The 15,917-nt window shown below is 41.3% G+C and overlaps 1 protein-coding gene across 1 annotated transcript in view; it reads left to right on the forward strand.

The window, feature by feature from the left end:
• Positions 1-15,917, forward strand: part of LOC118806208 (ubiquitin-conjugating enzyme E2 E2-like) — a 101,121-nt gene that overhangs the window by 4,480 nt on the left and 80,724 nt on the right. The window contains exon 2 of the mRNA XM_036567663.1: positions 11,402-11,604. Coding sequence (XP_036423556.1) covers positions 11,408-11,604 — 197 coding nt within the window. The 5' untranslated portion in view covers positions 11,402-11,407. The remainder of the gene's footprint in view (positions 1-11,401; positions 11,605-15,917) is intronic.

The following is a 15,917-nucleotide window of genomic DNA, read 5'->3' on the forward strand; positions in this document are numbered from 1 at the left end:
AAAACTGAAAAATGACAAAAATGGAGATACAAGAGCAGCGAAATAACACAATACTCCTATGTTTCGTATCAAAATGCTCCGTTATCTTCATCACTACTTTCCAAAACCACTGCAGCAACTTCAGCAGCTGTAAACTCTCCGCACGCCATTTCACACGTGTGTCCGATGTGGGCTGAATGAAGAATAATGGGGTTTCCGGCGTGATGGTCAGTCCTTAGTGACTCTCCGAGTGTCCATCGGTCAGTTTCACACAGAATGTAGACGGACACACGAATTCACCAGTACCACACGGTGAGAGACGTGTATCTCAGCCCCTCTTCATAGGCTCATAACTCCGGATGTGAGTCTCGTATGATCCCGTGATGAGATGGACTGGAAAGGGCGACTCTAAAGATTCAGGAACTGTTTGAACTGGATTTCTGAGATATGAAAACATGGAATTTGACACATGGGTGAGTTCATGGACCCCAGAGAGTTAAACAGGCTGTTTTTGTTACTGTGCCTTTTAGACTGACCTATGTAAATGAGCTTTGTTCTAATTGGCTGCCCTGTATTGGCTCATTCAAAAAGCAGTCCAGGCTGAAACAGTCCTCGTAACTTCAGTGTGAATGGATGGAGCTGGACTGCTGTAGGCTGAATATGTAAATGAGTTGGGACTGTTTGGATTTTGGAGTGAATAGTACATTTTAAAACTTTCACAGTTTTTATAATCTACATCAAACTCTTTTATTTAAAAAAAAAAAAGAAAGAAAAGTTGCGTTTTCCATGATATGAGCCCTTTAATACATTTCATTTCAGAAAAGATGCTGGATGTGTACAAACTCCGACGTGTAGCGCGGATCAGCAAATCCACATCTTTCAGCGTGCTACTCTAAATGCAGCAGGCCGTGAAGTCAATTAGAGTTGATTTTGTAATAACTGCCCATTTAATGCACTGCTATGAATGCTGACGGTGCCAAAGGTTCACAAGTACTTGTGAATAATCCTCATAATGGGTTTAATAGCAAAGCTCTGCCCACTTTATGATGCTGCTTTGTGCCAAATAACATTGAATGTAGCTGACTGAAATGATTCTGCACCTCCGTCGACGTCCTAATTTGGGATCAAGAGCCTTCAGGTGTAGCTTGGGTTAGACTTAATGCCGCTGAGCGTAAATCCTTGCTAATCTCATCGAAAAACTAAAACTGTACCAGCAGTTGACACCCTATAGAAAGTGGGACGTGCAGATAAACTCTTTTTAAAGCTATTTTTAAAAGCTGTAGGTCAAAAGGAGTTTTTCTACACATGACTAAAGCTGCTGATTAAAAAAATCTTCCATTAAAATTTAGCTTCTCAGTGAATCAGCAGTGATTAGTCAGTTGTTAAGGTGATGATGCAGATTTGATAGTGTCTTACTGCTCTATCTGGATGGACACACCTATTTATGTGCATTTTTGGTGCAGTGGTCTGTATACACTGACCACCCATAACATTAAAACCTCCTTGTTTCTATACCCATTGTCCATTTTATGAGCTCCACTGACCATATAGGTCACTTTGTAGTTACACAATTACAGACTGTAGTCCATCTGTTTCTCTGCATACTTTGTTAGCCCCCTTTTACCCTGTTCTTCAGTGGTGAGGACCCCCATGGACCCTCACAGAGCAGGTACTATTTGGGTGGTGGATCATTCTCAGCACTGCAGTAACACTGACGTGGTGGTGGTGTGTTAGTGTGTGTTGCGCTGGTCTGAGTGGATCAGACACAGCAGTGCTGCTGGAGTTTTTAAACACTGTGTCCACTCACTGTCCACTCTATTAGACACTCCTACCTTGTCAGTCCACCTTGTAGATGTAAAGTCAGAGACGATAGCTCATCTGTTGCTGCACAGTTTGTGTTGGTCATCCTCTAGTCCTTCATCAGTGGTGACAGGACGCTGCCCACAGGACGCTGTTGGTTGGATATTTTTGGCTGGTGGACTATTCTCAGTCCAGCAGTGACACTGAGGTGTTTAAAAACTCCAGCAGCACTGCTGTGTCTGATCCACTCAGACCAGCACAACACACACTAACACACCACCACTACATCACCCAAATAATACCTGCTCTGTGGTGGTCCTGTGGGGGTCCTGACCATTGAAGAATGCAGAGAAACAGATGGACTACAGTCTGTAACTGTAGAACTACAAAGTGACCCTGTATGGTCAGTGGAGCTGATAAAGTGGACAATGAGTGTAGAAACAAGGAGATGAACGTAATGACCAGTCAGTGTATATTTTTTTAGTGAAGTCTTTTCAAAGGGTTCCTATAAATAAAGTGTTTTTGCATTTTTGAAAAGCTAAGAATGTTTTTTTATCATTCAGTTCGGTCAGTTTTTATCATTTGGCCTTTTTCAAAACAGTGATTATTCAATTAGTCATCAAAATAATCAGTAGATTACTTGATGACTAATATAAAAGACAGTGACCGCTCCTACACATTACCCGTGATTTATTGCACTGCACCTGCACTGGACTGTGCTAATTTTACTCTATGATCACTTGTTACACACCTGATTCATGACTTGGCGATGGAGTAGTAATGAGCAGTGAAGATTAACCCGCCTGCAGCAGGTCAGGTAATGCTTGGGCCTTAATCGGGTCTGTAATTGCGCTACAGTCAATGTGCAAAATACAGAGAGTCCCAGGGGTTCCAGGACCCTCTAATTATCCCCGTGGACCCCTGAAAGCCACAACATTGAAACTCATAGGATCCTGAAAATGAACTTTTAAGAAAATTTGTGAAAACTCTATGAATTCAGGAAAAGATCATTGTCATGGTGTTTTACTTTAGCCGGCTTCATTCATCAGAACGACTGTCCTCAGCCTTTGGTGTCAAACTACTTATACAGCATTCTGAGGCCGAAAGGCGCCCGGTCACGTCTGAATCAGGTGTTCTGTTGAATAGACGTTTTCACTTTTAAAGCTGTTGAGGCTCTATTCCAAAATAAACAAGAGAGCTGTCTTCTATATTACATTTTCATTTTTAACAAACAAACTGGAACAACAACAAAACGCAGAAATGTCAGATGAATGTTTTTCTGCCCCTCAGTTACCACGCAGTCTACTGTCACTGCAGGGCGATCAGCCTGAGCTGAAATGTACATCTGAAAGATTTCTGTCTTCCTTGGCAGCTCAGTCTGCTTGTCTATCTGCTTGTCTATCTGCTTGTCTATCTGCTTGTCTATCTGCTTGCCTGCCTGCCTATCTGTCTGTCTGCCTGCCTGTCTGCTTGTTTGCTTGTCTGCCTGTCTGTCTGCCTGCCTGTCTGCTTGGTTGCTTGTCTGTCTGTCTGTCTGCCTTCCTGCTTGTCTGTTTGCTTGCCTGCCTCTCTGTCTGTCTGCCTGCCTGTCTGCTTGTCTGCCTGCCTGCCTGTCTGCTTGTCTGTCTGTCTGCCTGCCTACCTGTCTGTCTGCTTGTCTGTCTGCCTGTCTGTCTGCCTATCTGTCATCCTGTCTGTCTGTCTGCCTGCCTGTCTGCTTGTTTGCTTGTCTGCCTATCTGTCTAACTATCTGTCTGCTTGTCTGTCTGTCTGCCCTTTCTGCCTGCCCTTTCTGTCTGCCTGTCTGCCTGCCTATCTGTCAGTCGGCCTGTCTGCCTGCTTGCCTGTCTCTCTGCCTGTCTTGCTCTTCCTCTCATTAGAAAGTGGTTCTCTGGTCACCTTGAAGCTTTATGGTAGTGATGGGAAATTGAATTTCCCTGACCTCGACCTTGTGGTCAGGCCTTGATTACAGAGAAGCTTCTTTGTGATCGACTCCCTCCTGGGAGATCACTGAGCTCATTGCTGTGTCCTTTAAAGACCTGTAAAGACCTGTAAAGACCTAGACTTGTGAAAAATATTTAACAGTTCAAACCCTTTTTTAGGATTTATGTGTGCTTTATGCTTACGGGCAGTACAATCTCAACACAATGACGATAAAAGAACATTCGGAAAGTGAAAGAAATACTGTAGACACACCTCACGCTCTTCTGAGCGTCTCTCATTCACCTCTAATGGAAACCACTGTCACTGATCAAAGCTGGTTATCTGAGTGCAGCCAATCAGAATAATGTGGGTGGGGCTTGTAATAGACACACTGCTGATAAAATCTAGCAGTTGTGAGTTTTGGGGTTTGTTTTGTCTGCAGTGCAGCAGGCGCTGAAAAGGTTCTGTTTTATTTATCTGTTTTATTTATTTTAGCCAAACTGAACGGTGCAGTAAAACGTTACAGCATTATTAACAAATAAAATATCAATAAATAAATCTGATATTGTGATTTTTGATTCTGAAGTCAATATCAGATTTATTTATTGATATTTTATTTGTTAAGAGTACATCATGGATCATCATCAGTACTACAAAGAACACAGACCAACTGCATGTTTCATTAAAAAGAGAATAATGACACACTTAAAGATGGTTCTTCAAGGGTTCTTCAGTAAAGAAAATGGTTCTGTATAGAACCATGAACGATGAACATTCAAAGAACCCTTTGAAGCAAATAACTCTCATGATTAAAGCGTTCTTTGCATCATGAAAGGGTTCTTCAGATTGATGGAAAATGTGCTGTAGGTGGTTCTATGTAGAACCTTTTTAAAAATGGTACTATATAACACTCAAAAGGGTTCTTCTATTGCTATGATGTCAAGCTTGTAACAATACAAGAACCCTTTTTGGTGCTATATAGAACCCTTTCATGATACCCTTTAATCATGCAAAGGGTTTTAAGTGTTCATGGTTCTTTATCAAACCATTTTCTTTACTAAAGAACCCTTGAAGAACCATCTTTTTTAAGAGTGTAGTCCTGTTTAATTGTATTTGGTGGAAATGTTGAAAGTTTTTGAAGTCAGTTTTTAAAGGTGGTGCTATTAAGACATGGTTTCTGTGTGTAAAGGTATCATAGAAATGCAGGGGGATGTCCAGGCCTTTTCACCGAGGGCCAGACCAGACCATATCAAAACAGCTGAGGGCCTAAATATTATGTATAGTAATAATTATAATTAACTAATTATTCAAAATGTTATCATATTAAGAAAAATACAGCCATGTAGAGCAAATAATCTAACCGAGCGTCTTGCTGGCGATCCATTCTGAGAATCTGGTGACCCCTTGAATGCGTGTAAGTCTGCTGCCAGAGGAGTTACCGACGGTGCATGTGCACGCTGGTCAGAGTGACGTATCAGCGTGTAGAATCAGAGTTTTCTGTTACCGTATTTCCTATCACTGCATAAAAGATGCACAAGGCTTCGTTTATTGTTGGCTTGCTCATTCAGAGGAATTTGAATTTGTAGGCACTCATAACAAATTCATGATTTGTTTATTCCGAGTAACAGAACAGAACATGACTAATGTATTTAGTATATTTCTATTCAAGTGCTCACTTGTTCAAATGTGTAATTTGGGAGTGGGGTGGGCGATATGGAGAAAATATCACAATACTGCAGGACACTTTTACGATACACGATATGCATCACAATAATTAATTTTTCTGAGATTATAGAAATTAGAACCTGTCATGCCACATGTGTAATATAATAATAATAACAATAAACATTCAACTACAATTTTTGTTCAATGTTTTACACACTGAACTGCACTAAATCTGGTATAACAGGACTGATTAGGCTAATCGGTACTGACGATATCTACGATGTGCTCAGAAAACGTATTGTGGTATAATTCATCACAGTAATGATAAAACATTGTCATATTGCCCACTCCGAAATAAATAGATCAAATAAATGCAACAACAGCGTTCAGAAATCTCTTTATTAAATAAGAAGAGCAGATTAAACAGCCTAAAAAAATACGTTATTGTTCAGCGTTAAAGGGTTAAATATACAGAGTGATTCAAAAAGATTCGTCCGATTTCAAAATGATTCATTTCACTTGTAAATCATTACAGAACAATGCAGTAAACTGTAAATGGTTTAAATGAGCATAAAGTTTATTATGTAATTGTACAAGGTCTCAATATGAACCTCCTCCAGCTGTACAGACAACATCAACACCATAGTCAAACTCATCCCATACTGGATTGAGCGTGTCGGGTGTCGCTGCACTCACGGCTCTTTCAGTGCGATTTCGGAGATCATCCAGTGTTGTGGAACCAACGCCGAACGCTCTGAGCTGTTGGAGCTTCACTGCCCACGAAAATCACACTGCACAGTTATGACTGATTCACTCTTATTGGAGTGGAGAACGCAGAACGCTTTCTGCTCAGGGGTTTCATCTTCTCTCAGACTGAAGGGAGCCATCTTCCACTGACGGTCAGAAACTCTATGACCCCCTCTTTCAATTGGATTGTGATTGGTTCCTGTGGCGCCTCACGGTTGTATAAATATGGTGCTTTGAAAATCGGATGAATCTTTTTGAATCACCCTGTATGATAGAATTATATAATGTAATTTGTTACTACTGAGTTTGCTCAGATAAGAGGTTGGTGCTGTCAGATTTGGGTAGTTGCATTTGCTGTAGTGTCTCTGCCCTCCCCTGAATATTTACTCTAATGTCCATGTTTTGTCTCTTGTCTACTGATATTAAATTCATCACTGTCTTTTGACATCTGATGTTCCCCAATTAAGGCAACACTTTTGACTAAAATTGCAGCTCTTGCAATTTGAAAATTGCACTGTTTTAAATTGCGATTTGGATATAAAAATGCTTAATCTTTCAGCCCTACATAAGAGGTTAATGCATTTACTGTGGCTCTTGATGGAAAAGTACTCAAATTTGCATTGTGTGCTGTTTGGCTGTAGTCTTGTAGAATCAGAATCAGAATCTTTAGATTCAGAAGCTTTATTGGCCAGGTTTGCTTACACATACAAGGAATTTGGTTTTGGTTACAGGAGCTCACAGAGCACAGTATCAGACTGACATTCACATGTAGTAAATAAAATAAAATAAAATGAGATAAAATAAAACATGCATTCCTACCATCACTCAGTCACACACACACACACACACACACACACAGTCATAGCTGTAAACCTTACATTGTGTAAAGTATGTGTCTTAAGTTAAAGTGCTGAGTGCAGCAGCAGTTAAAGAGTGTGTAGTGGCAAAGAAAGGGATCAGTGAGGTAACAGTCAGATAAGTGGGGTAATAAGGCCTGTAAGTGGGGTAACAGTCAGATAAGTGGGGTAATAAGGCCTGTAAGTGGGGTAACAGTCAGATAAGTGGGGTAATAAGGAAGGTGAGTGGGGTAACAATCAGATAAGTGGGGTAATAAGGCAGGTTAGTGGGATAATAAGGCAGGTAAGTGGGGTAACAGTCAGATAAGTGGGGTTACAAGGCAGGTAAGTAGGGTAACAAGGCAGGTAAATGGGGGAATAGTCAGATAAATGGGGTAATAAGGCCTGTAAGTGGGGTAACAGTCAGGTAAGTGGGGTAATAAGACAGTTAAGCGAGGTGCTAGAGGAAACACTGGTCTGAGACGGTAGTTTCAGAGGATGGAGTTGAGTGTGATAATATATACCAATATATTTAGAAGTGCAGTTTAGAAGCTGGAATATTGTTTATATGTAATAATTGACTGTTTAAGAGAGTGATGGCTTGTGGGAAGAAGCTTCACTGTAGCCTAGATGTCCTGATCCCCGTCTGGCTGAAGCGCTGGCCTGAGGGAAGGAGCTGGAACAGGTGGTGTCCGTAGCCAGTATTACTACGGTTTACTTCCTAATAAAGTGCTGGGTGAGTGTATAACACCCTAAAACAGAAACATATATCATCATCATGATCTATTTTTCTCTATTTCACCCCCCCCATCTAGTATTAATCCTGTCTCAGTGGTCAAACTGTTAGAAGTCTTCTCTCCTTGATGCTGTGATCCTGAGGCCTCCAGGGCAGCTTTATATGCAGGTGTAATGCTGGACTTCTGTCTGCTTGAGTAGAGTTATTCATATCACTGCAGCTGTTTCGTGCACATACACATTTGCCTGCTGTATTTCCAGTGGTGTTATTTTCATACACTTACATTCAGCACTAAACATGTGTGTAAACAGTGACAGTTCTATTTGCATTGTAGCCGCAGTGCGTGCTCTCACTGGCAAAGCAGGAGGAAGCAGGAAGTGTCTTGTGAGCCTCTTTTAAATGTGTGATTGGCACATAGTTATTAGAACAAGCGTGAAACTTTTTGGGATTGGCCACTTCCAGCTGAGGGGGGCGTTGGCAGCTTGATCGTTGCATTCTTTGGTGTTCTAGACAGGCCTATTCAAAACACCCTGCCTGAACTGTTAGAAATGTACTGTATGTAAACAGTCTCTGGTTTGAAGGGGAATTCCACTGAATTTTCCAAAGTTTCTGCATCACTAAAAGGGCTCATACAATTGAATTTAAAGTCCAAACACCAACTCAATTACATATATCCTCTTCTTCAGCCCACAGCAGTTAGCCCCGCCCATTCACATTGAAGGTAAAAGCAGTGTTTCTGCCCATACATGCTTTTTTTTGGGCAGCCAATCAAATCAGAGCTCATTTACATACATTAGTCTTAAAAGCACAGTATGATAAACAGCCTGTTTAATTCTAAGGGATAAAGAGAGGTTAAAAGATGGTCATGAAAAAATAAATGACAACAGGTGTTGGTACATAAACCCAAACAGATGTTATGTAACGCAAAATACATGTAGGATAAAGGTGGGTTTCATGGTTAAGATGTAAACAAAGTCATTCAGAGTGGTTTGGTGTGAAATGCTCCATTCTAGAAAATTTACAGAGTCAGAATTGTTCACAGTGGTGGTGATAGGAACCAGACGTCCCCCTCTAAAAGCTCCCTAACAGAGAGTTTTTACATGAAATAGTTTTGAATACACTGCCTGATACCTGAGACCGTCTTTTATGATAGTTTTAGAAGGTTTTGGCCTAAAGTGTATATGTAAAAGCCATTGCCGGGCGCTGTGGGGCCAAAATTAAATAATTTTTGATTTTCATTTTGGATAGTAAATAAAATGGCTATATTTGAGTTGTAGTCATGGTGATCCCTGGTTCCTATCACCACCACTGTAAAGACATCTGAGTCTCTACAATGAACCATTTCACACCAAACCACTCTGAATGACCCTATTTACATCTAAATAATGAATTATGCAGACATTTTGCAGATATGTCAGTGGGTTTAATGTTTTTTAATGGTTGTTTGTAGTGCTGGCCACTATAACGGTCTGTAATAGTGTACCAGTTTTTTTGTGACGCAACAATATTGATTTTTTGTTTTAGTGGTATTGATTTTGCAACTTATCCGCAATAACATTCCAGTCTATTAAGCAGTGGTTTCCCCGTTTCCACTCCAGAAGAAATGCACTCTGTAAGGATCCCTTTGGTGTAATTTCAAGAGAGCTGAACAGTCCAATCAAAACATGCTATGTCAGGTTTATAAGTGCTCAGGAAATATGGGTTCATTAACTTTTTTCATCGCTGGTCATCTGATACTGTGAAACTGTGATGTCCAAAAGTTTGTAGACACCAGCGTTTCTGAAGGGTATTAATAGGGAGTTTGTGCTGCAGTAACAGCCTCTACTTTTCTGGGAAGGCTATACAATAGATGTTGGAACATTGCTGTGAGGATCTGATTGAGCATTAGTGAGGTCAGGTACTGATGTTGGATGGTCAGATCTGGATCACTCCAACTCATCACAAAGGTACTGGATGGAGCTCCACCACTCCAGATAACGCAGTCCCACTGCTCCACAGCCCAATGCTGGGGGGGGCTTTATACCCCTCTAGTCGACCTTAGGTGACCTTAGTCTTCTTTTTTGGATGCTCTAGGGCAGGGGTGTCAAACTCGGCCATTAAAAGGGGCCATATTAAAAAACCACAGCAAATCTGTGGGTCACAGAAAAAATGTTTTTGTTTCATTTTAATTAATGTTGTGCTAAAACCCGAACTGGCCATTGTTTATTCAAAATACACAACTTAAGCAGTATAACATACACCAATCAGCCATAACATTATGACCATTATCCTTGTTTCTACGCTCATTGTCCATTTTATCAGCTCCACTTACTATATAGGTGCACTTTGTAGTTCTACAGTTACAGACTGTAGTCCATCTGTTTCTCTGCATACTTTGTTAGCCCCCTTTTACCCTGTTCTTCAGTGGTCAGGACCCCCATGGACCCTCACAGAGCAGGTACTATTTGGGTGGTGGATCATTCTCAGCACTGCAGTAACACTGATGTGGTGGAGGTGTGTTAGTGTGTGTTGCGCTGGTCTGAGTGGATCAGACACAGCAGTGCTGCTGGAGTTTTTAAACACTGCGTCCACTCACTGTCCACTCTATTAGACACTCCTACCTTGTCAGTCCACCTTGTAGATGTAAAGTCAGAGACGATAGCTCATCTGCTGATGCACAGCTTGTGTTGGTCATCCTCTAGTCCTTCATCAGTGGTCACAGGACGCTGCCCACAGGACGCTGTTGGCCGGATATTTTTGGTTGGTGGACTATTCTCACTCCAGCAGTGACACTGAGGTGTTTAAAAACTCCAGCAGCACTGCTGTGTCTGATCCACTCGTACCAGCACAACACACACTAACACACCACCACCATGTCAGTGTTACTGCAGTGCTGAGAATGATCCACCACCCAAATAGTACCTGCTCTGTGAGGGTCCATGGGGGTCCTGACCACTGAAGAACAGGGTAAAAGGGGGCTAACAAAGTATGCAGAGAAACAGATGGACTACAGTCTGTAACTGTAGAACTACAAAGTGCACCTATATAGTAAGTGGAGCTGATAAAATGGACAATGAGCGGAGAAACAAGGAGGTGGTCATAATGTTATGCCTGATCGGTGTAGACATTTGTAGTAGACATTGAAATATTAAATAAATACTTGAAATATTCAAAATTTTAAATGTCGCCAGTCTTTTAGACCTACCTATTTGCTTGAACTAGACACCTGACATCCTTTCTTTACTGCGAGTTCATCAATACTTGGGCTCAGTTTCTGAGCTGCTGAGCTGATGTTGGGTGTTTATATTGGTTGTACTGCAGCTAAAATGCAGTTAGTGTGTTTGGTGATATGACTGGTGTGGAACTGTGTAGAATTGAGGTGAAACTGCTGCCCCATCAATTGTTATTGGGGTAGGAGAGTCAGAGCGCACATTACGTTGCAGTGCATGCTGGGGACTGTAGTACAGCACATTGTGAAACGGGCTAATATTAATAGAAAATTAAAATACTTCTGCGGGCCGGATCGGACTGTGTGGCGGGCCTGATCTGGCCCACAGGCCTTGTTTTTGACACATGGGCTCTAGAGCGCCCTTATTTTATTGATCAATGCTTTTGTATGGAGATCATACAAGCTGCGTCAGCAATGGGTGCCCCTTAAAGCAGCTGAATTCACTCATTAGAAGGCATTTAATAAATATTGTCCAGCATTAGTCATTTATTTCTCTCTCTCCGACAGATCAGGATGTCCAGTGAGGTCCAGCCGAGGCCGGACGACAGTCCAAACACGAGTGGAGGCAGTTCCGACGCTGAACAGAGAGAGGTAGCACCTGTGGAGCAGCCAGAGGAGAGGGAGCGAGAGAGAGATCCGGCTCCACCAAAGAAGAAAGAGGCCAAGATCTCCAGCAAGACCGCTGCTAAGCTCTCCACCAGTGCCAAGAGGTGGGCCACAGCTCTTTTTAGGCCTTTTTCAGGGAGTAAATGAGCTTGTCCCCTTGTCAAACGTTGTAGAAAGGGTATTATTATGGTCGTTTTATGTTTAACAGATGTTTAAATTTCCATTATTGGTTTGAAGTGGTTGAGATTTATGTAGTCTGTCTCTGTGGAACGCAGCTATTGCACCAGTTACAGATTACGGAGTAGCTCTTTGGTTTCTTTAGTGGTTGCCAGTCCAGTGGGACTGCAGTCTTTGGTGGGAAAGATTGGACAGTAAGAGTCATTCTGCTGTTCATGACACATGTACCAATTCTGATGTCCATCTAGTCGTCCGATATGCAGATCATTATACTGAACTGGTTCAAAGTCAGAGTCAGACTTTTAACTGACTTTTGCTTTGAATGACCCTTAATTATGTTTATTCTATTAAAAAATGATTGAATATTCCATTTTGTCTCTACCACAACAATCATAACACTACCGAAACATAGCAAAAGTTTCAGTAGTGACTGTTTCAGTAGTGACAGCTTTAGCTATTTTTGAGCAGAACTCAAAAACACAGCCAGTACATGACCAGCAAACACAGCTTTGAAATCAATTTAAAAGCATCATTTTTTTCATGAAAAACACAAAAAAACTTACTTGCAGAAAATATGTGACAATTCTTAATTCTTAATTTTACACTGATTTTCAGTCTTTGGGACACATTTGCTTCAAATCAATGGGATCTAACTGCTCACCATGTGGCCATGAGGGACAGGGATGCAGCCTCACTTTGTGCTCTAAAATGCAGGGGTGTGGCTAAAATAAGACTAAAGTCAAAACATTTTTTTTTTAAATAATTTTTCTTTTTATTCAAAAATTAAACTCATAATAAATGTAAATCTTCCAACTTCACGGTAAAAGAAACTCAAAATAGGTTAAATATCCTGGTGTGTTTTGGTTGTGTTTAGTGTGGATTGTTTGTTCTTGATGTGGTTTGGTTGTTTTTTGGTGTGTTTTGGAAGTTCTTGGTGTGGTTTAGTTGTTTTTGGTGTGTTTTGGTAGTTGTTGGTGTCTCTTGTAGTTCTTTGTGTGTTTTGGAAGTTCTTGGTGTGGTTTAGTTGTTTTTGCTGTGTTTAGGGTGGTTTATTTGTTCTTGGTGTGGTTTGGGTGTTTTTGGTTGTGTTTAGGGTGGTTTATTTGTTCTTGGTGTGGTTTGGTTGTGTTTTTGGTTGTGTTTAGGGTGGTTTATTTGTTCTTGGTGTGGTTTGGTTGTGTTTTTGGTGTGTTTTGGTAGTTGTTGGTGTCTCTTGTAGTTCTTTGTGTGTTTTGGAAGTTCTTGGTGTGGTTTAGTTGTTTTTGGTGTGTTTAGGGTGGTTTGTTTGTTCTTGGTGTGGTTTGGGTGTTTTTGGTTGTGTTTAGGGTGGTTTATTTGTTCTTGGTGTGGTTTGGGTGTTTTTGGTTGTGTTTAGGGTGGTTTATTTGTTCTTGGTGTGGTTTGGGTGTTTTTGGTGTGTTTTGGTAGTTGTTGGTGTCTCTTGTAGTTCTTTGTGTGTTTTGGAAGTTCTTGGTGTGGTTTAGTTGTTTTTGGTGTGTTTAGGGTGGTTTGTTTGTTCTTGGTGTGGTTTGGGTGTTTTTGGTTGTGTTTAGGGTGGTTTATTTGTTCTTGGTGTGGTTTGGTTGTGTTTTTGGTTGTGTTTAGGGTGGTTTATTTGTTCTTGTATCGCTACTTAATAAAACAATAAGGTAGCTAAAGCTTAACCATGTGAAGTAGCTCTATATATATATATATTTTTTCCCCCATTTCGCCCTCCTCTTTACCACTGCTGCTCTCTCAGTGGGAAGGTTGGCTTAGTTCCTCTTTTACAGCAGTGCTGGCCACTCGTGGGTGTCCACCAGCCCACATACACAGAATTAGGAACTCTGTACTTTCCTATAAGTGTGTTCAGCTGCCCTGCAGCGCTGCTTGAGCAGCAGTTTGAAAAGATGCAGTTGTCCGGAGGAAGCACCTGCCCACCTCGTACAGCAGGTGGGAATTAACAACAACTAAAGTTGGAGAGATAACTGGGCAGGCCTTTTTAAATTAGCCTAAATTTGGGGTGGTCAAGTAATTGCTCTATTACTAAAATAATCTGCCAATAATTTTGCTGCTTGATCATTTAAGCAGAGTTAGAGATGGCACGGTGCCACATTCGCTGTTCCTGTTCTGATACCGGTATTAAAACCAGAGTATTGGCTGTTATTGAAACTCAAACACTCTGTTAACCCCACAGTAAGAACTACACAGCTTAACAGCATCACGTCTCAGAGTGTGAGTGAGTGCTGTTTCAGGACAGACCTGTTACAGGATTGGATCATATTTATTCTTTTATTATCTCCCATATGAGATCCAGCATTTTCTGCAGATATCGGCCTGATACTGATTCCATGGATACCAGTGTGCCGTCTCTCATATTCAGATCTTACTCGAACAGAGACGCAGGAGACTGTAAGATGTGCATCGTCATCTCTCAAAATCTGATTCTTTGAGAAAAAACATTTTCTTTGATTAATTATTTTAAAAAATTAAGGGGAACGTCACCATTTTTTTTCAGAGTTTTTGCGTAGTTAAATTGTTAATATGTAAACAGTCATTCAGAGCGGTTTGGTGTGAAATGCTTCGTTTTGGAGTCAGAATTGTTCGCAGTGGTGGTGATGGGAGCCAGACGTCCACTTCTAATAGGTCCCTCACAGAAAGTTACTACATGAAATGGTTGTGAATTCACTGCCTGATGCCTGAGAAAGTGTAGCGCTTTCGCCTCACAGCAAGAAGAGCCTGGGTTCGATTCCCTGGCCAGGCGACCGGGGTCCAGACCATAGTTCGCATGTTCTCCCACAGTCCAAAGACATGCAGTCTAAATTGGCCCAAGGTGAGTGTGTGTGTGTGTGTGTGTGTTAGTGGCTGAGAGGCACATGCAGGTCAAAAAGAAAAGATATACCAGATATATTCAGATATAAGAGAACGCATCTAGGTTCACTGGTGGTTTTGGATAGTAAATAAAATGGATATATCTGTGTTGTAGTCGTGGCGACCCCTGGTTCCTATCACCACCATTGTAAAGTAGTCTGAACCATGCAGGTCGTAAGTCAGTTTTTCCAAGGGGAGCAGCGCTGCAGCTGGGGAAAGCACAAGTGGACATTTCATCACAAGCTCAGTTCAGTGAGGCTGCTGTGAAATGTGAGGCAGAGGGCAGTGTAACGGGCCTCCCCCTCGAGCTCTTAATCATTACTCCAGCCCTCAGACCAGCCACGGAAATGTGCCACCTCAGGAAAAAACTGCTATCAAATTACACAGCATGCAGTCAGGCTCGCATACAGAGCTGTAACCGGAGGCGTCTTATTACTGTTTGGCATCGAGTGCCCCCCGCTTTCCTTGCGGCTCACCCACCGCTGTCATTCCCCTGCAGGCGATTATTGGTTCAGGTGCAGGTGCGTCTGGACCGTTCCCCGTCGGCTTTGCGGCGGCGTGTCTGTGTGTGGGCCGGGCGTCCTCCCAGGATTTGGAGATGAGTCTCAAATGATGTGCCTGGTTCCTGCTGGGAGGTGCTGTCAAACTGAAGCTCTCACTCCCGGTGACTCTGCGGCGATACTTACAGGGATTTTGTTCTCAATGACGCACCGGTGCTCTGTTTAAAGGGGTTTACAAGCCAGCTGGGCAGTTCAGTCAATGGTTATTGCAGATTTAATGGTTATTTTTATATGTGAACCTACAGTCTTATGGAAAATGCTGCAAATATCCAATATTATAGATAGATAGATTGATAGATGGATAGATAGATGACTTTATTGATCCAGAAGGAAAGTTGTGTATTTATCTCGAATATTTTCATATTTTGTAAGAATGAGAAAACCTTAAGCTGTTTCACTTTAATGACATTGAAAAATGTATTATTTATATACTAATTATTTTTATTATCATAATACAAGTATTTTAATTACTTACATAATTCTTGTTGTTAATTAACATTTTATACTGTTGAATAAATTCTGTGTATTTATTTATTTTGCTTTTTAAAAGGAGCTTAAATATTACAAATTCTTGACAAATATCACCCATAAACACTTATTCTCCTAGCGAGTAGGTAAAATGTTAATCCTGGGGAATTCTGCCCAATCTGGCAACACTGGTTGTTTGTGCTGTCCGAATGTTTCGAAACTGTGTTTTTTAACAATCGTCTTTAAACAAAAAAAGTGATAAAGCTTTTAAGCTGTTCAAGGCCTCTTTGTACTGTAGCACACCCCAAACTCGGCCACATCTGCTTTAAAACAACTGAGAACATTTAAGCAGAACAGTAGGA

The sequence above is a fragment of the Colossoma macropomum genome, unplaced genomic scaffold (assembly GCF_904425465.1).
Source record: "Colossoma macropomum unplaced genomic scaffold, Colossoma_macropomum, whole genome shotgun sequence".
In the NCBI taxonomy this organism is placed as follows: Eukaryota; Metazoa; Chordata; class Actinopteri; order Characiformes; family Serrasalmidae; genus Colossoma; species Colossoma macropomum.